The 21,595-nt window shown below is 36.7% G+C and overlaps 1 protein-coding gene across 1 annotated transcript in view; it reads right to left on the bottom strand.

Moving 5' to 3' along the window:
* The window catches only part of PIEZO2 (piezo type mechanosensitive ion channel component 2), a 541,878-nt gene that overhangs the window by 354,777 nt on the left and 165,506 nt on the right, over positions 1-21,595 (bottom strand). Inside the window, exon 3 of the mRNA XM_073888032.1 lies at positions 11,424-11,549. Coding sequence (XP_073744133.1) covers positions 11,424-11,549 — 126 coding nt within the window. The remainder of the gene's footprint in view (positions 1-11,423; positions 11,550-21,595) is intronic.

Raw genomic sequence — 21,595 nt, 5'->3', positions numbered from 1 at the left:
GTCTCCTGCCTGATCACATTCTCTCCCTTTTTTCGTTTTTTTTTTTTAAATCTTCTTCTTTCTTTTTTCAAACAACTTATCTTATCAATTCCTTTTATAAAATCTTTTATATTTTCATCTTTACAGTCATCTGCATCCCTTCATTATATCGACCCTTATTTTGTACATATATGTCTTTCATCCTTTAAAATTTTAGGAGGCACTTTTTTCTAACAGACCAAAATACACCCAAAATCTAGTGTGTGGCACTGATCTATGCACTAGCCTGATCATATTTAATCATATTCTGGTTTTTTTGTATTGTTCTGTTTTTGTTTTTATCTTTTTCTTTTCTTTTTTTTTTCTCCTTCTTTTTTCTTTCTTTCCCTTTCTTTTCCCCTGGTTTCAGGTCTTTTCTGATTTGTATACAGTATATTTGCTGGGGATGTTGTTAACCTGTTAGCATTTTGTTCTCTCATTCATCTATTCTCCTCTGGACAAAATGACAAGACAAAAAAAATCACCTCAGCAAAAAGAACAAGAGGTAGTACCGTCAGCCAGGGACCTACTCAATATGGACATTAGTATGATGTTGGACCTCGAGTTCAGAGTCATGACTTTAAAGATACTAGCTGGGCTTCAAAAAGGTGTGGAAGTTATTAGAGAAACCCTTTCTGGAGAAATAAAAGAACTAAGATCTAACCAAGTCGAAATCAAAAAGGCTATTGATGAGCTGCAATAAACAATGGGGGCACTCACTGCTAGGAAAAATGAGGCAGAAGAGAGAATCAGCAATATAGAAGACCAAATGATGGAAAATAAAGAGGCTGAGAAAAAGAGAGAGAAACAACTATAGGATCACGGGGCAGAATTTGAGAGATAAGCAATACTATAAGACAAAACAACATTAGAATAATTGGGATCCCAGAAGAAGAAGAGAGAGAGAGGGGCAGAAGGTATATTGGAGGAAATAATAGGAGAGAACTTCCCTAATGTGAGGAAGGAAACAGGCATCAAAATCCAGGAGGCACAGAGAGCCCCTCTCAAAATCAATAATAATAGGTCAACCCCGACATTTAATAGTAAAACTTACACGTCTCAGAGACAAAGAGAAAATCCTGAAAGCAGCTCGGGAGAAGAGATCTGTAACCTACAATGGTAGAAACATTAGATTGGCAACAGACCTATACACAGAGACCTGGCAGGCCAGAAAGGACTGGCAAGATATCTTCAGAGCACTAAACGAGACAATATGCAGCCAAGAATACTATATCCAGCTAGGCTGTCATTGAAAATAGAAGGAAAGATCAAAAGCTTCCAGGACTAACAAAAACTAAAGGAATTTGCAAACACGAAACCAGCCCTCCAAGAAATATTGAAAGGGGCCCTCTAAGCAAAAAGAGAGCCTAAAAGCAGCATAGATCAGAAAGGAACAGAGACAATATACAGTAACAGTCACCTTACAGGCAATACAATGGCACTAAATTCATACCTTTCAATAGTTACCCTGAATGTAAATGGGCTAAATGCCCCAATCAAAAGACACAGGCTATCAGATTGGATTAAAAAACAAGACCCATCAATATGCTGTCTGCAAGAGACTCATTTTAGACCCAGACACCCGCAGATTGAAAGTGAGGGGGTGGAAAACCATTTACCATACTAATGGACACCAAAAGAAAGCTGGGGTGGCAATCCTTATATCGGACAAATTAGATTTTAAAACAAAGACTGTAATAAGAGATGAGGAAGGACACTATATCCTACTTAAAGGGTCTATCCAACAAGAAGATCTAACAATTGTAAATATCTATGCCCCGAACACGGGAGCAGCCAATTATATAAGGCAATTAATAACAAAAGCGAAGAAACACATTGACAACGATACAATAATAGTGGGGGAATTTAACACCCCCCCTGACTGAAATGGACAGATCATTTAAGCAAAAGATCAACAAGGAAATAAAGACTTTAAATGACACACTGGACCAAATGGACTTCACAGACATATTCAGAACATTCCATCCCAAAGCAACAGAATACACATTCTTCTCTAGTGCCCATGGAACATTCTCCAGAATAGATCACATCCTAGGTCACAAATCAGGTCTCAACTGGTACCAAAAGATTGGGATCATTCCCTGCATGTTTTCAGACCACAATGCTTTGAAACTAGAACTCAGTCACAAGAGGAAAGTCAGAAAGAACTCAAATATATGGAGGCTAAAGAGCATCCTACTAAAGAATGAATGTGTCAACCAGGAAATTAAAGAAGAAATAAAAAAATTCACGGAAACCAATGAAAATGAAAACACAACTGTTCAAAATCTTTGGAAACAGCAAAGGCAGTCCTGAGAGGAAAGTATATAGCAACACAAGCGTTTCTCAAGAAACAAGAAAGGTCTCAAATACACAACCTAACCCTACATCTAAAGGAGCTGGAGAAAGCAAATAAAGCCTAAACCCAGAAGGAGAAGAGAAATCATAAAGCTCAGAGCAGAAATCAATGAACTAGAAACCAAAAGAACAGTAGAACAGATCAACGAAACTAGGAGCTGGTTCATTGAAAGAATTAACAAGACTGATAAACCCCTGGCCAGACTGATCAAAAAGAAAAGAGAAAGGACCCGAATCAACAAAATCATGAATGAAAAAGGAGAGATAACTACCAACTCCAAAGAAATACAAACAATTATAAGAACATATTATGAGCACCTCTATGCCAGCAAATTAGATAACCTGGAAGAAATGGGTGCATTCCTAGAGATGTATCAACTACCAAAACTGAACCAGGAAGAAACAGAAAACCTGAACAGACCTATAGCCACTAAGGAAATTGAAGCAGTCATCAAAAATCTCCCAAGAAACAAAAGCCTGGGGCCAGATGACTTCTCAGCGGAATTCTATCAGACATTTCAAGAAGAATTAATGCCTATTCTCCTGAAACTGTTCCAAAAAATAGAAATGGAAGGAAAACTTCCAAACTCATTTTATGAGGCCACCATTACCTTGATCCCAAAACCAGACAAAGACCCCATCAAAAAGAAGAATTACAGACCAATACCCTTGAGGAACATGGATGCAAAACTTCTCACCAAAATACTAGCCAATAGGATCGAACAGTACATTAAAAGGATTATTCACCATGACCAAGTGGGATTTATCCCTGAACTGCAAGGATGGTTGAACATCCGCAAATCAATCAACATGATACAATACATTAACAAAAGAAAGAACAAGAATCATATGATCCTCTCAATAGATGCCAAAAAAGCATTTGACAAAGTACAGCATCCTTTCTTGATCAAAACTCTTCAGAGTATAGGGATAGAGGGTACATACCTCAATATCATAAAAGCTATCTATGAAAAACCTACAGCCAATATCATTCTCAATGGGGAAAAGCTGAGAGCTTTTCCCCTACGGTCAGGAACGCGGCAGGGATGTCCACTCTCACCACTGCTATTCAACATAGTATTAGAAGTCCTAGCCACAGCAATCAGACAACAAAAAGAAATCAAAGGCATCCAAATCATCAAAGAGGAAGTCAAACTCTCACTCTTTGCAGATGATATGATACTGTATGTGGAAAACCCAAAAGACTCCACCCCAAAACTGCTAGAACTCATGCAGGAATTCAGGAAAGTAGCAGGATAAAAAATCAATGCACAGAAATCAGTGGCATTCCTATACACCAACAACAAGACAGAAGAGAGACAAATCAAGGAGTCGATCCCATTTACAATTGCACCCAAAACCATAAGATACCTAGGAATAAATTTAATCAAAGAGGCAAGGGATCTGTACTCAGAAAACTATAAAATACTCATGAAAGAAATTGAAGAAGACACAAAGAAATGGAAAAACGTTCCATGCTCATGGATTGGAAGAACAAACATTGTGAAGATGTCAATGCTACCTAGAGCAATCTACACATTCAATGCAATCCCCATCAAAATACCATCCACTTTTTTCAAAGAAATGGAACAAAGAATCGTAAAATTTGTATGGAACCAGAAGAGACCCCGAAAAGCCAGAGGAATCTTGAAAAAGAAAAGCAAAGCTGGCGGCATCACAATTCCAGACTTCCAGCTCTATTACAAAGCTGTCATCATCAAGACAGTATGGTACTGGCACAAAAACAGACACATAGATCAATGGAACAGAATCGAGAGCCCAGAAAAGGACCCTCAACTCTATGGTCAACTCATCTTTGACAAAGCAGGAAAAAATGTCCAATGGCAAAAAGACAGTCTCTTCAACAAATGGTGTTGGGAACATTGGACAGCCACATGCAGAAGAATGAAACTGGACCATTTCCTTACACCACACACAAAAATAGACTCCAAATGGTTGAAAGACCTCAACGTGAGACAGGAGTCCATCAAAATCCTAAAGGAGAACACCAGTAGCAACCTCTTCGACCTCAGCCGCAGCAACTTCTTCCTAGAAACATCGCCAAAGGCAAGGGAAGCAAGTGCAAAAATGAACTGTTGGGATTTCATCAAGATAAAAAGCTTCTGCACAGCAAAACAAATAGTCCACAAAACCAAAAGACGACCAACAGAATGGGAGAAAATATTTGCAAATGACAGATCAGATAAAGGGCTAGTATCCAAAATCTATAAAGAACTTATCAAACTCAACACCCAAAGAACAAATAATCCAATCAAGAAATGGGCAGAAGACACGAACAGACATTTTTCCAAAGAAGACATCCAAATGGCCAACAGACACATGAAAAAGTGCTCAACATCGCTCGGCATCAGGGAAATCCAAATCAAAACCTCAATGAGATACCACCTCACACCCGTCAGAATGGCTAAAATTAACAAGTCAGGAAACGACAGATGTTGGGCGGGGATGTGGAGAAAGGGGAACCCTCCTACACTGTTGGTGGGAATGCAAGCTGGTGCAGCCACTCTGGAAAACAGTATGGAGGTTCTTCAAACAGTTGAAAGTAGAGCTACCATACGATCTAGCAATTGCACTACTGGCTATTTACCACAAAGATACAAATGTAGGGATCCGAAGGGGTACGTGCACCCCCATGTTTATAGCAGCAATGTCCACAATAGCCAAACTGTGGAAAGAGTCAAGATGTCCATCAACAGATGAATGGATAAAGAAGAAGTGGTATATATACACAATGGAATATTATGCAGCCATCAAAAGGAATGAGATCTTGCCATTTGCAACGACATGGATGGAACTGGAGGGTGTTATGCTGAATGAAATAAGTCAGTCAGAAAAAGACATGTATCATATGACCTCACTGATATGAGGAATTCTTAATCTCAGGAAACAAACTGAGGGTTGCTGGAGTGGTGGGGGGTGGGAAAGATGGGGTGGCTGGGTGATAGACATTGGGGAGGGTATGTGCTATGATGAGCACTCTCAATTGTGCAAGAATGTTGAGTCGTAGATCTGTACTTCTGCAACAAATAATGCAACATATGTTAAGAAAAAAGAAAAAGAAGAAGATAGCAGGAGGGGAAGAATGAGGGGGAGTAATTCAGAGGGGGAGACGAACCATAAGAGACGATGGACTCTAAAAAACAAACTGAGGGTTCTAGAGGGGAAGGGGTGGGGGGATGGGTTAGCCTGGTGATGGGTATTAAAGAGGGCACGTTCTGCATGGAGCACTGGGTGTTATGCACAAACAATGAATCATGGAACACTACATCAAAAGCTAATGATGTAATGCATGGTGATTAACATAACAATAAAAAAGATTAAGGTTGATTTAAAAAAAAAGAAAAAAAAGAAGAGCTTTAGGATAAACTACTATTAAGGCCTATAATAGTCTCTTGGTCAGTGGGCTTCTAGGCCCAGTTTCCTGTGCTCTTAGTGAGGAAAATTAGAATTCTAGATTCTTCTCCCTCTAAAGGGGGAGAAAGCAGCTGATCTGAGGGGTCTTCCCTAAGGGGAAAAGGACTCTAACTGTGAATGCTACAACTGAATTAAGTAAAGGAAATATCATAAGGACTTACGAGCAACTTATTGAAGTCCTGTGAGACTAGACTAATCCAAAATCCTAGGAAGTACGATGGAGGAAGTAATCCTAAATAGATGATAAATAAGGAGTTCCTCAAATAGAAGGAAAGAGGGTGGAAAGCCGGGCAGGTCAGTGCTCAGATCCCAGTTCAGATGTGTGGCAGCCTGAGTGCCTCACTTGCTCTCCTGGAGCCCATTTCCTCATCTTCATGCTCAATGCTACCCTCACCCCTGCCTCATCGTCATTAGCCTCATCCTTACCTCAGCACCACCAGCAGACAAGGCACTGCACTTATACAAAAGAAAGGCACCTCCTTGGGGGTATAACTCTACAGGGGCAAGGCTTGGCCAGCAGATTACCTCTTTGTAGGAATAAAATGATCCCCTATGTCAAGCTTAATCCAGCCTGGAAGAGGCCGCCAGCCTGGTGCTCAGAACCTAGGGTGGACGGCAGCTCCTACTCACCTCCTCAGGGAAGCCCAGGCAGGGCACGGCTGTCCTTCTGCACAGCCTGACCCACCCTAAGGACCTGCTCAGAGAATGGAACCGGGTCATGCATACGGAGTACCCTACCTAAGAACATTCGAGCTCATCTGTAATAAGAAAAAAATGAATCCTTAATTAGAAAAGGAATATAATGCTCCCTGGGGTCTGACAGCTAGTAGACGCTCTACAAATAGTACCTGTTATCACCACAAATTTTTTTTTCATAATTTGGAACTCAAAAGTTTCTTTCAATCAGTAACATACTTTAGCACAGCACAAGAATCCAGACTGGCCTTGAAATTTCACTAACATCGCCACACATCCACCAGTGAGTCAAACAAACTACTTCTATGGAATCTGTAATGACATAATTGAAACCGGGTTTACGTTTATTTAAATAGTATGGTTTTGATGGAATGAACATTTTAGGAGGCGGCACAACACATGTTTGAGGAAAATTTAGAGGTACTCCCCTGCCCCCACAGATTTCCTCACTTACCTATAAGCACCGTTTTGGAAATGAAGAGAGATAAAGAGGGGGTGGGGGAGCTAAGTTTCACATCTGTACAACAAACCTGCCAGCTAGTCAGAAACGAAATAGGCTGGTTTGAAAAACTCTTTACTGCTGCCAGTTAATATTCACAGGACTCTAGGGGAACAAGAACTTTCAATGATGCAATATTTATAAATGCTACTGTTGTCCCCCATACATGTATCTTAGATTCCTGAGGGATCCTGGGAGCTTTTGCTATAATGAGGGTGAAGGTATATGAGTTTTAAATGGGGAGAGGAGTAGGTAGGGAAACAAAATTGAACACATATAAATGAGCACTTGGTGGTCTTGAATTTGAATATGACTTCAACGATTGGGAAATCTGACCTGCGTGGGTCATTGCATTTTAATTTACCAATGTCTTAAACAGAGAGAAAGCAGTCAAACCGCACAGCCCTGCTGGCCAAGACACTTTTTTTGTCTTTTTGTTTGAAATTTTGCTGCTGTGTGTCCACAGATGCCAAAAAAGGCTACCCTTCAAATGTAGGATATCAAACTAGCTGAGTTTGTGTTTACAACTCTGATGGTGTAATCGAAACTCCAAATGCTCAAGGAACAATAACATTAGTGAAGTGAAGTCAGCTCTAAATTAAAAGTCAGTGTTTCCATTACCCACTCTCACAGTATTTTCTGGAGTTTATATAACTTGATCATTAAAAAATGCTTGAAGCTGAAAACCTGTTCTGTGTCAATCTTGGACTAACCTAGTTTGCAAAGCTCTGAAGTTGTTTGCTCTTCCCTTTTATCCCTTTTCAAGAATGTATTGCTTTTAAATGTTACACATGAAACTGGACCAAAAAAATCTGTAACACCCCATGAGCCAGTGCTGTTACACGCATCACTCGTTTTTCAGAAGAAATTTACGATTTCTGTAAACTCACTTTCAAGGTGTCTGTGAATGAAAGTAAAGAGTTCAAATTCCTTTTTCAAACTCAGTCTTTAGCACATCCTTTCTCTGTTGGTGACCTCATCAAAATATTGTAACTGCAAATTGGAATATTAACTTTTGTAGGAATAAATTTCACACTAGAATTTTTAACTTGGTAGAAATAAAGTTTACTATTATGATTTCCATTATATTGGCTCTCTGTGGAATAGAATAGAGATTTTATATGGGGACATCAAAAAAAGGAAGGGAAGAGAGTATGTGAGATCATTCTTCACTGACAGTAGATGGTAATTGTGCATGAATAAAAATATCTCTGAGAGAGACATGGAAATATCTGGGTATCCGAGAACCCAAATACTTAGGATATGAAGTTAGGAAAGGCAGAGTTAACTCCCCAAGACTGAGTTGTAAGGAATGCTTATGTTGAGAGGCCAGCTCTGACTACACTCAAGATGGCCCCCACATCTTTGCCACTGAGAAGTGTAGGCTTCTTTCTGGTGTTAACACAGGATCCAACCAAAGGGTCCAGGTAATTTGCTCCTTGTCTGGGAAGAAGGACACAAAGGAAAAACAAATTTCTCTCTCCCTCTCTGTGTGTGCGTGTGTGTGTGTAAGTCTGCATGTCTTTCTGTACCTTACAGGGAAGGCCATACATAGAATAAATATACTTATAAATGTGGAAAGGGGAATGTTGTTTTAACATTTCATGTTACATTTTTATTTTGATCTTTGTAGAACTGTGAAAAATCATCCCTTTTTTTTAAAGATTTTATTTATTTATTCATGAGAGACAGAGGGGGAGAGAGAGAGGGAGAGAAGCAGAGGGAGAGAGAGAAGCAGGCTCCCAAGGAGCAGGGAGCCCGATGTGGGACTCGATCCCAGCACCCCGGGATCATGACCTGAGCCGAAGGCAGACGCTTAACCATCTGAGCCACCCAGGCGCCCAAAATTATCCTTTTTAAAGTTTTATTTATTTAAGAAATCTCTACACCCTACTCGGGGCTTGAACTCACAACACCAAGATTACATGTTCTTCCAACTGAGCCAGCCAAGCACCCCGAAAATCATCATTTTGAATAAAAATTAGAAATACCTAGACTCTGGGTCAGAAGAAATGATGAACTGCACTTCCTAATCTAGACAACCTCCAGTACAGGTGTTTCCACAATATCACTCAGCATCTAAATTCCTTTGTAGAAACTGGCAAGATATATATTTATAAACTCAAATTTTAAAAATCTGAATGAGTTGTAATATATCTTGTGATTAAATAATTCCAGTGATGGATAACTCATTATCCATGCAATAGCCTTTTATTCAGACAACATTTTTGGTTAAAAAAATCTTTCCACTGGAATGGTGGGGAGTGGGAAGGATGGGTGGCTGGGTGATAGACAATGGGGAGGGTATGTGCTATGGTGAGCGCTGTGAATTGTGTAAGACTGTTGAATCACAGACCTGTACCCCTGAAACAAATAATACATTATATGTTAAAAAGAAGAAGAAGAAGAAGAAGAAGAAGAAGAAGAAGAAGAAGAAGAAGAAGATAGCAGGAAGGGAAGAATGAAGGGGGGAAAATCGGAGGGGGGGATGAACCATGAGAGACTATGGACTCTGAGAAACAAACTGAGGGTTCTAGAGGGGAGGGGGTGAGGGGATGGGTCAGCCTGGTGATGGGTATTAAAGAGGCCACATACTGCATGGAGCACTGGGTGTTATATGCAAAAAATGAATCATGGAATGCTACATCAAAAACTAATGATGTAATGTATGGTGATTAACATAACATAATAAAAAAATAAAAATAAAATGCAAAAAAATAAAATAAATACTTAAAAAAATCTTTCCTTATGATCCTAGGAATGCCTTCTTAAGAAGTATCCAAAGGATTTGTGATTGAGAAGCAAAAGGAAATATGGCTGCTAATATTTCTAAGTTCAAAAATATCTGAACCCAGTCAAATGTAATAAATGTTTTTTTATCATTATAACATAACTAAAGTAACTAAAGTACCATTATTTAAACATTTCATTTTATCAAGTTTTGAATAACAAAGTGACTTTTACCAAACCAAAAAGCCACATGTTAACAATGGAATATTACGCAGCCATGAAAAGGAATGAAGTACTGACCCACACTACAACATGGATGAACCTTGAGAACATCATGCTCCGTGAAGGAAGCCATACACAGAAGGTTACATATTGTATAATTCTGTTTAGATGAAAAGTCCAGAACAGGTAAATCTAACAGAGGCAGAAGTAAATTAGTATTTGCCTAGGGCTGGATGGAAAGGGAATGGGGAATTACTCTTCCATGGGGAGGGGGCCAATGGAAGTGTTCTGGAATCAGAGAGCAGCAATGGTTGCACACTCTAAAAACCACTCATAGGTGAATTTTATGGTATATGAGTTATACCCCAACTTCAAAACAAGAACCATATCTTAAATCATAGATTTTAAAACAAGACCATTTTGATAGGCATTATTATCCAATGGATTCTGAACTCAATAAAATGGCCAAAATGAATACCAACTTTAGATCTGTAAAAGGTAGCTTTCTAAAAGTTATATGCTGAAGGATACTGAATAATTTATAAATATGGATTTTACTAAATGACCTCTCACTAGATTTATGTTAACAATCTTTGATCCATGAAGAATTTTGATATTTTTTTATTTTATAGGGAAGCGTATGTTTACTTCCTATTACTCGGGCTTGCCTTTATGAAAGATCAAGAAATTTAAAACTCATAAATGGGTTCCTCAAAGAAAAACACAATTTAAAACTTATTATAATCTATTTCAAATATGTCAGGTTTCTTTAGGTTTAACTTAAAACATGAGGATTGTATTCCATCTACTTGAAACACTTCTGCTTTTTTCAAAAGACAATCACATCCTAGAAAAACTGAAGTCGAATTTGTCCAATAGCAGGTTAATTTTAGAAACATGATGCTGTCCAGATAAAGAACATAGATGTTGACATTTTCAGATCGTAACTTCAAAATACAATGCATATAAGACACATAATATGAATAGCAATAAAAAACTCCCAATTAAAAAAGAAACTACGTGTTGTTACATTTTTTCCCATAAAGACATATGAAGTCTTATATTATGCTGTAGAAAAGATTGAGGTCACAATCATATAATCTTATTCAATTTTTGTACTCATATTAATCATGTTAGAAATTGTACATGTCTTGCTCACTTAGCTGTACTGTATGCTCCAGGGACTAATATAAACCTTGATTTTTTAGATTAAGTCCAGTAATAATGTCTTACATACGAATAGGGGCCTAATATCTAATTTTTGTTGAAAATTCACTAATTAAGTTGCTTGTATTACCCAATTTTCCATGACAGTTTCTTTTTATGAATTTATAGTACATGACTTCCAATGACCAGAAAAGATCATGAATTCTATCATGTAATTGTTGTATAGATTGCTATGAGGATTATGACACATAGCTTTATTCATACATAAGATGAAGAAAAAAATTACCATAATACTCACAGTTGTAACTAGGTCCAATACGGTGTTGAGCTTCCAGACTAGCCAACGTGATGTGGAAAATGATATGCAGCAACAGGAAGGAAAGACTGGTGAAGCACAGAGACTTTAATAACCGGCCCGTATGTCCTAGAAGGTAAGAAGCACAGAGACAGTTAGGGAGCTTCAGATGCAACACACTCATTCCGAGCTGTGTAGTATTCCACATGGATCCCATTTCTGCCTAATCTATTATATAAAGACACTTAGAAGTGTATCAGGTTCAACAATTACTCTCTTACTTATTAGTCTAAAGCTAAAGCTATCTTATTGCCTTTGTAAAATTATACAACTAATATTGATTAAAAATTCAGGCACCTGGGTGGCTCAGTCAGTTAAGCATCTGCCTTTGACTCAGGTCATGAACCTAGGGTCCTGAGATCGAGTCCTGCATTGGGGTCCCTGCTCAGTGGGGAGTCTGCTTCTCCCTCTGCCCTTCCCCCAGCTCATGCTCTGTCCCCAAAATAAATAAATAAATACTGAATGAAAATTAAATGTACAAGAAAAATGCTTTCCTACATATTAGATGACAAATTATCACAACATGGAACCACAAATAGCCCCTGGCTCAGAAAATTTTATAAGAGTTCCACCAAAGTCTAAAGAACAAACAACCCCTATTTTATACAAGTAGTTTCAGAGAGTAGGAAAAGAAGGGAAGTTGCCTAAAACATTTTACAAAGTTAGAGTAACTTGAAATTTAAAATAAAATAAGGCTAGAATATAAAAAGGAGTTATAAGCCTGTTTTACTTATGAACATAGACATAAATTATTAAAAATGATATTTGCTAACCAACTGAATTAGCATAGTAAAAATATAACACATCATAATAAGCTAGGATTTAAAAGAGCAGAATCAGACCTATAAATACAGAGAACAAACCAGTGGTTGCCAGAGGGGAGAGGGGTGGAGGGATGAGCAAATGGGCAAAAAGACACAGGCTTCTAGTTATGGAACAAATAAGTCATGGGAATAAAAGGTACGGCATAGGGAATATAGTTACTGATATTGTAATAGTGTTGTATGATGGCAGATGAATGGTAGCTACACTTGTGGTGAGCAAAGCATAACATACAGAAAAGGTGAATCACTATGTTGTACACCTGAAACTAATAAAACATCTCGTGTCAACTATACCTGCCCCCTACCCCAAAATAGACTAGGGTTTATTTATTGCTGAGAAGCAAGTGTGATTTAATGTTAATAAATGTCTAGGTTTAAGTCATACACCAGTGGGCTGATATCATAATTTTCTAAATGGATGTAGAAGAAGCATTTCATAAAGTTCAAATTTTATTTATGATGAAAGGAGGGCACATGTTGTGATGAGTACTGGGTGTTATACACAACTAATGAATCATTGAAAACTACCTCAAAAACTAGTGATGTACTATACAGTGGCTAACTGAACATAATAAAAAAAATAACAGTAAACTGGGAATAGAAGGTAATATCCTTAAAATGATGAAGGATTTATACCATAACTAAAGCAAGCATCCTGTTTGTGGTGGAACTTTAGACATACATTACTGTTAGAGAATGATCAGGGACACTTGCTATCCTTGCCACCACTTAACATACCACTGGGCACATTGGCCAATGTCATAAGATAAGAAAAAGAATGATGAATTGTAATAATTACAATTGTTTGCAGATAATATCAAATTAAACTATTTGTAGATGATATTATCACCAACATAGAATGTGAAAGTGAAGCCACAGACCAACCATTAGAACAAACACAAGAATTCATAAAATGATTTAGATATAATATCATCTTACAAAAATCAATATAGCTCCTTTATATTAGCAATCATCAAATAGAAAACGAGATACAACTTAAATTAGCAAACAAAACTGTACTTTAAATGGTTTTGCCAATGTATCAATTTGGCTGGGCAATAGTCCCCAGTTATTTAATCAAACACTAATCTAGATGTTGCCATGAATTTAGAGATGTGATTGAAATCCATAATCAACTGACTTTAAGTAAGGATATTATCCTTGACAATTTGGGCAGGCCTGAGTCAGTCAGTTGGAAATCTTGAAAACCGGTCTGAATAGAGAAAGGGAGGGTGGGGGGAGAGAAAGGAAACTCTTGTCACCTGTGCACAGTAGCTTCAAACTGTGCCCATGAATTTCAACTTGCCCATGACCATACTTCTTCCCTTCCTGAAAGCCTACCCTATGGATTTTGGACTTGCTTACCAAGTTCATATAATCAATAGTCCAATTCCTTGTAATAAATTATATACATATAAACATATCCTACAGGTTGAACCTGGACTGAAAAAAATATGTAAGAATTAGATAGCAGGAGGGGAAGAATGAAGGGGGAGAAATCGGAGGGGGAGACGAACCATGAGAGACAATGGACTCTGAATAACAAACTGAGGGTTCTAGAGGGGAGGGGGCGGGGGGATGGGTTAGCCTGGTGATGGGTATTAAAGAGGCCACGTTCTGCGTGGAGCACTGCGTGTTATGCACAAACAATGAATCATGGAACACTACATCAAAAACTAATGATGTAATGTATGCTGATTAACATAACAATAAAAAATTTAAAGAAAAAAAAGAATCTTAACAAAAAATGCACAAGACCTTTATGGACAAAACTGTAAAACCCAGCAGAAAAACAAAGTAAAAGTCCTGAATAAATGAAGAGATATACCACATTCATGAATGAGGTAACTTAATATGACAAAAATATCAATTTTTCCCAAACTTAGTCTACAAATTCAATGCAACTTCAAATAAAATGCCAGGAGAAACTTTCAGGCCACCAGCAAACATATTTCAAAATATATAAGAACAGAATTTTTGAGGAACTCAACAAATTTATTTAAAAATATATTTGGATAAACAAAAACCTAGGAATTGCCAGGCCAACTTTGAAATTTTGAGAAGATAAAAAACGGGTGAGTTGTGTTTGTACTAAAAGACAATTAAGGTATGCTATAAACCCATAAGTTAAAATAAAACAAACAGAATTTAGATTCCTTACAGAAAGGAAAAAAAGTCAAATGGAATACCACACAGAATTCAGAAAAAAAACTAATTTACCTATGAATTTGATAAATGTCAAAGTTGATCCCACAAGTCAAGAGGAGAACAGGCTAGCTAGCAGATGAAAAGCTGGCTTCAATAAAATAATAATAATAATGCTAGATCCCTGCCACAAAGGTGATCTTCAGGTGAATAAAGACCTAAATGTGAAAGATAAAATTCTAAAGTCTATAGATGAAAACATAGAAGAATAACTTTGTGCCTTTTCCATGGGGACTGCCTCTAAAATAAGACCCCAAACATAAGTTATAAGGCCAAAAAATAGATGAATTTGACCACATTAAAGTTGAAAATTCAACAAAATCACCATAAATAAAATTCACAGATATTTAGCTGGGACATCTAAGATTAGAGATGAGATTAATATTCGAATAGATAAAGAATGCCTGCATAGCAACAAGACAGGTCAACCAATAGAGAAGGGAGCAAAATATCTAAATAAGCATCTTACAAGGGAAAACTTGAGAGGGCAATATGTTTATACAGAGGAACTAAAAGCATAGAGGCATTTAATGGAGACATTATAGTTAAAACACAAATGGGTTAACAGTTTACATCCATCATATTAAATTATAAAGATTCATAATAATGTTTTTTGTGAGGGGGAACCAATGTTTTGCTAGTAGTGTGAAATTGGTAGTCTTTCTGGAGGTCAGTACTTAAGTATGCCAAAGTCTCTGACTTGGCAATCACACTCTGAGTTATAAAATTCAGAGAAATTTTTGCAGCAGGTCTACATGGGGACTTGAGTCATGATATTCTTCACATCCTTGTCTGTAGTAGCAGAGAATTGGAGATATTCCAATTTTCCACCATTAAAGAGATGAATATGTAAAAATGAGATGAACGTGCATCTTAAAATACATTCAACCATTAGGTGCATGAAAGTAGAAGAACAACATATGTGGATCTTAAAATAAATTGGGTTAACAAATGATAAGAAAAAAAAATGGGACACAGACCACAAGATCATTCACATAAATTAAGAACACAGACCTGGAAAAATAACATATATGTTTAACACCAATGTGTTTATGTATATTTAATATACGTATAAAACACATTTGCGTAGTTTCATACAGGGAGGCAGGAAACAGGAATGAGAATGGGGTATAAACAAGCAAGAGTAAATCAAAAACATGAGAGACACTCTGAACAATTCTAAAATAAAACTATTCTTGTGAATTGAAGAGTAAACTGTTGCAACACTTCTCTGGAGAGGACTAGGTAGGTGTTGGACTAGATGACCTACATTCTGGTCCTTGGTCTGCCTCTGGCCATGCAACTCTGATTAGACAGGCCGCCAGGCCTTTGAAACTCTAAGACTTTATACATAAATAAAATTTATTTATATGGCAAATATATACGTGATAGCTATGTGGTACACTTACGTATTTATGTATGTATAACTTTTATATTTACATACTGATAAATACATAAGCTAAATATATATATGTAATTTGGTATATATAATTTTATATTTCAGTATACATGTACAAATACATACACAGATCTTTAAGATCTAACCAAAAGTTACATTATCTCATTTCAGTATAAAATCCTTCTTTAGTGGTTAAGAAAACTGCCTGCCACAGTCTAATGACTTGATTACTACTCTGATGTCACAAAAGAAAAGTGAGGCATTAAATTAAAATATCGAGATACCATAAATTGAATAGCTTTCAGGTCTACATTCAACAAGCCCATACTGGAAAGAGGGATTTCTCAGTAGCCCAGGAGGAGATTCCATTAAATCCTGTGCAATATGTGTCTTTTAGGCAAAGCAGAGTCATGGGAAACCACCCATCTCCTAGTCCCCTCCTTTCAGCCACTGCGTTACCAGCCCGACCCGCTGCCTTGGCTGCTGGGGCAGTGGCTCCCCCCGGGCTCTGAGCTCAGGATATTTACTTCTGTGTTTCTAATGTTGACTCGCCTCAGTGAGTGCTGCTCACTTGGACCTAAGGCAGAGGAACCCATAAAATGCCCTCAGGGAAAACATGGAACTGCCAAAAAAAAAATGAAGCTTAAAGGCTTAAAATGTCATAAATATATAAATATATATACCTAAAATGTGCATTTCATTCTAAAATACCTTTTCTTTCAATTTTTCTAACTTTTGACATAATATAGTTTTGGCATGTAGTCAGTTTTAAAAACATAGCTTAAGGAAGCTGAATTTTATTAGCCTTTTAGGGAAATGAAATTTTAAAATAAATGTAAGCAGAAGACAAGGGGATTTGTCTGAGTTCTTCTCAATCCTACTGTAGCTTTTATTGATTTCTTTAGGGACAACTAAGGATTAAATAATGTATAATTATGTGATATAAACAATTGGATTTTACTTGTCAAGTATTTCCTTACATTTCCTGATTTTATATATGTACACATCAGTATATATATAAATTTATACATATACACAAATATATATAAAAATTCAGTGGCCTTTAGTACATTCCCAATGTTGCACCATTTTCTCTACTTTACAAAACACTTTCATCACTCCAAAAGCACCCACTAAGCAGTTACTTTTTCAATATTCCTGCTTCTCCTCACTGTTGGAAACCACAAATCAACTTTTTATCTCTGGATATTTCCCATAAATATTATCATACACTATGTGGCCTTTTGTGTCTGGCTTCTTTTCCTTTAACATGATGTTTTCAAGGTTCATCCATGTCATTGTGTGTATCAGTGTTTCATCATTTTATGGCTGAAAATTATTCCATTGTATGTATGAACACCTGTACATTTATTCATCTGTTGATGGATATTTAAGTTGTATCTACCTTTTGACTACTGCGAATAGTGCTGGTATGAACATGTATGTATATGTATTTGTTAGAGTACTTTTCCCACTTATTTTATGTACATATTTAGGAATTGTACATACTAGGACTATATGGTAATTACATATTTAGCTTTCCGGGAAGCAGCCAAACTATTTTCCATAGCAGGTGCACCTGCTATTTTACATTCCTACAAACCATGTACAAGAGTTCCAATTTCTCCATATCTCTGCCAGCAATGGTATTTTCTGATTTTTAAAATTATTTATTATAATAGTCATTCTAGTGGATGTCAAGTGGTATCACATTGTGGTTTTGATTTCCATTTTCCTAATGACTAATGATGTTGAGCAGCTGGTTCATGTGTTTGTTGGTCATTTGCATATCTTCTTTGGAGAACACTCAATTCTATTTTATTGGTTTACATTTCTATCCTTATAGAAATACCATATTTTCATTACCATAGCTTTGTAGTAAGCACTAAAATCAGGAGGCAGAAGTATGAGTGCTGAAACTTTGTTCTTTTCCAATATTGTTCTGGCTATTTGGGACCCCTTGCAATTCCATATGAATTTAAGGATTACATTTTTTATTTCTGCAAAAAAGACCATTGGAATTTTGACAGGGATTGCGCTTCATCTATAGTTTGTTTTGGGTAATAATGACATCTTAAGGATATTATATTTTCTAACTCATAAGCACAGGATGTCTTTCCATTTATTTCAGTCCTCTTTAACTTTTGTCAGCATGTTTAACATTTTCAGTGTATAAGTCTTTCACCTCATTGATTAAACTTATTCCTAGGTATTTTATTATTTGGTTTGCTAAGGCAAATGGAATTGTTTTCTTAATTTCTTCTACAGATTGTCATTGCCCATGTACAGAAACATAATTGATTTTTGTGTGTTGATCTTGCACCTTGCAACTTTTCTGAATTTCTTTATTAGCTCTGGTAGTATTTTTATGGATTCTTGGAAATTTTCTGTATATGGGAACATGCCATCTTCAAATAAGGATAGTTTTACTTTTGCTTTTCCAATTTGGTAGTCTTTTACTTTTTTTCACCTAACTTCTCTGGCCAGAACTTGTTGCACAATGTTGACTAGCAATTGTAAAAGCAGATGTATTAATTTGCTAGGGCTGCCAGAACAAAGTACCACAATCGGGGGGCTTAAGCAACAGAATTTTATTTTCTCACAGTTCTAAAGGCAAAATATCCAAGTTCAAGATGTCAGCAATTCCTGCTTTCTTCTGAGGCCTCTCTGTTTCACTTGCTGCCTTCACGTGGTTGCCTTTTTGATGTGTCCTCACATGGTCTGTTCTTTATGCACATGCAACCCTGGTATCTTTCTGTGTCCAAATGTCTCCTTTTTATAACACCAGACAGACTGTATTAGGACTCACTCTAATGGTTCATTTTAATTTACTTCTTTAATGGCCAAATCTGGGTCAATTGAGATGATTATGTTTTTGTTTCCCTTTTGTCCTATTCATGGGATGCATTACATTGATTTTCTTATGTTGAACCACCCTTGCAGGATAAAATAAATTCCACTTGTCACAATGTGTAATCCTTTTAAAGTGCTGTTGGATTCAGTTCACTAGTATTTCACTGCGGACTTTTGCATCTATATTCATAAGGGGTATTGGACTGCAGTTTTGGGGTTTTTTTCCCTTTGTGTTGTCTCTGGCTTTGTTACTGGTCTTACAGAGTAAGTTAGGAAATGTTCCCTCCTATTATATTTTACATTTTGGAAAACTTTGAGAAGTACTGGTGTTAGTTTTTCTTTAAATTTTTGGTAGAATTTACCAGTGAAGCTATCTGGTACAAGACTTTTCTGTGTTGAGAGGTTTCTGATTACTGATTCAGTTATTTAATTTTATAGGTCTGTTTATATTTTCTGTTTCCTTTTGTGTCAATTTTGGTAATTTGTATGTTTCTAGAAAGTCCACTATTTCAATTAGGTTATCTAATTTGTTGGCATATCCTCGTTCATAGTACTCACATATAACTATTTTAATTTTGTACAGGTGGTAGTATTATCTCCACTTTCATTTCTGATTTTATCATTTGCATCTTTTCTCACTTTAGATTTGTGAATTTAGCTAAAGGTTTGTCAATTCTATTGATCTCTTCAAAGAACTGACTTTTAGTTTTGTTGTTTCTCTCAACAAATTCTCTCTCAATTTATTGCATCCAATAAATTTTGGTATATTGAGTTTCTGTTTCCATTTGTCTCAAAGTATTCTCTAATTTTCCTTGTAATTACCTCTTTGACCCACTGGTGTTTAAGAATGCATTGTTGAATTTCCAGGTATCTGCAAATTTTCCACTTTTTCTTCTGTTATTAATTTCTGGCTTTATTCCATTATAATCTGAAAAATACTTTATATGATTCAATCTTTTAAAACTTCTTGAGTATTCTTTCCTGGCCCCACATATGGTCTCTCCTATATTTCATGTAAACTTGAGAAGAATATGTATTCTTTTACTGTTCAGTACAGTGATATTTATCTCTCTTTCTCTCTCTCTCTGTATATATATATATATATATATATATATGTATATATATATATATGCCAACAAGACTATATATATAGTATTTTCAAGTCTTCTTTTTCCTTATTGATCTTCAGTCTAGATGTGCTTTCCAGTATTGAAAGTGGGCTATTGAAATATCCGATTATTACTGTAGAATTGTCTATCCTTTTCAAGACTGCCAATGTTTGATTCCCATATTTGGAGATTCTGTTGCTTGGTGAGTACATGTTTATCATTGTTGTATATTCTTGATGAATTGACCTTTTATTGATATATAATGCCTTCTTTGTAACAGTTTTTGACTTAAAGTATATTTTGTGTAATATTAATGTAATGACCTCTGCACTTTTTGTTTATAATTTGCATAGTATATCTTTTTCCATCCTTCCACTTTCAACCAACTTTGTCTTTGAATATTTAGTTTCCTGAAGGCAGCACACAACTGAATCATGTTTTATCATCCATTTCACCATCTTTGCCTTTCATTGGAGAGTTTAAACCACTTATATAAAAATAATTACTAAGGACATGCTTCTATAATTTTGCTTTTTTTTTTCTGTATGTCTTATACCCTTTTTGTTCTTCACTTCCTCTATTACTTCATTCTTTTGTATTTATTTTTTTTCTTTTTTTTTAATTTTTTTATTGTTATGTTAATCACCATATATTACATCATTAGTTTTTGGTGCAGTGTTCCATGATTCATTGTTTGTTCATAACACCCAGTGCTCCATGCAGAACGTGCCCTCCTCAATACCCATCACCAGGATAACCCATCCCCCTCCCCCCCTCCCCTCTAGAACCCTCATTTTGTTTTTCAGAGTCCATCATCTCTCAAGGTTGGTCTCCCCCTCTGACATACTCCCCTTTTCTTCCTCTCCTGTTATCTTCTTCTTTTTCTTTTTTCTTAAAATATGTTGGGTTATTTGTTTCAGAAGTACAGATCTGTGATTCAACAGTCTTGCACAATTCACAGCGCTCACCGTAGCACATACCCTCCCCAATGTCTATCACCCAGCCACCCCATCCCTCCCACCCCCAACCACTCCAGTAACACTCAGTTTGTTTCCTGAGATTAAGAATTCCTCATATCAGTGAGGTCATGTGATACATGTCTTTCTCTGATTGACTTATTTCACTCAGCATAACAACCTCCAGTTCCATCCACGTCGTTGCAAATGGCAAGATCTCATTCCTTTTGATGGCTGCATAATATTCCGTTGTGTATATATACCACCTCTTCTTTATCCATTCATCTGTCGATGGGCATCTTGGCTCTTTCCACAGTTTGGCTATTGTGGACATTGCTGCTATAAACATTGGGGTACACGTACCCCTTCGGGTCCCTACATTTGTATCCTTGTGGTAAATACCCAGTAGTGCAATTGCTGGATCGAACGGTAGCTCTAATTTCAACTGTTTGAGGAACCTCCATACTGTTTTCCAGAGGGGTTGCACCAGCTTGCATTCCCACCAACAGTGTAGGAGGGTTCCCCTTTCTCCACATCCCCGCCCAACATCTGTCGTTTCCTGACTTGTTAATTTTAGCCATTCTGACGGGTGTGAGGTGGTATCTCATTGAGGTTTTGATTTGGATTTCCCTGATGCCGAGCGATATTGAGCACTTTTTCATGTGCCTGTTGGCCATTTGGATGTCTTCTTTGGAGAAATGTCTGTTCATGTCTTCTGCCCATTTCTTGATTGGATTATTTGTTCTTTGGGTGTTGAGTTTGATAAGTT

This window comes from Callorhinus ursinus, unplaced genomic scaffold (assembly GCF_003265705.2).
Source record: "Callorhinus ursinus isolate GAN/ISIS: 27379988/994484 unplaced genomic scaffold, GSC_fseal_2.0 scaffold86, whole genome shotgun sequence".
Classification (NCBI taxonomy): Eukaryota; Metazoa; Chordata; class Mammalia; order Carnivora; family Otariidae; genus Callorhinus; species Callorhinus ursinus.
Note: the sequence above shows the minus strand (reverse complement) of the source record. Positions and strands in the feature narration are given on the sequence as shown.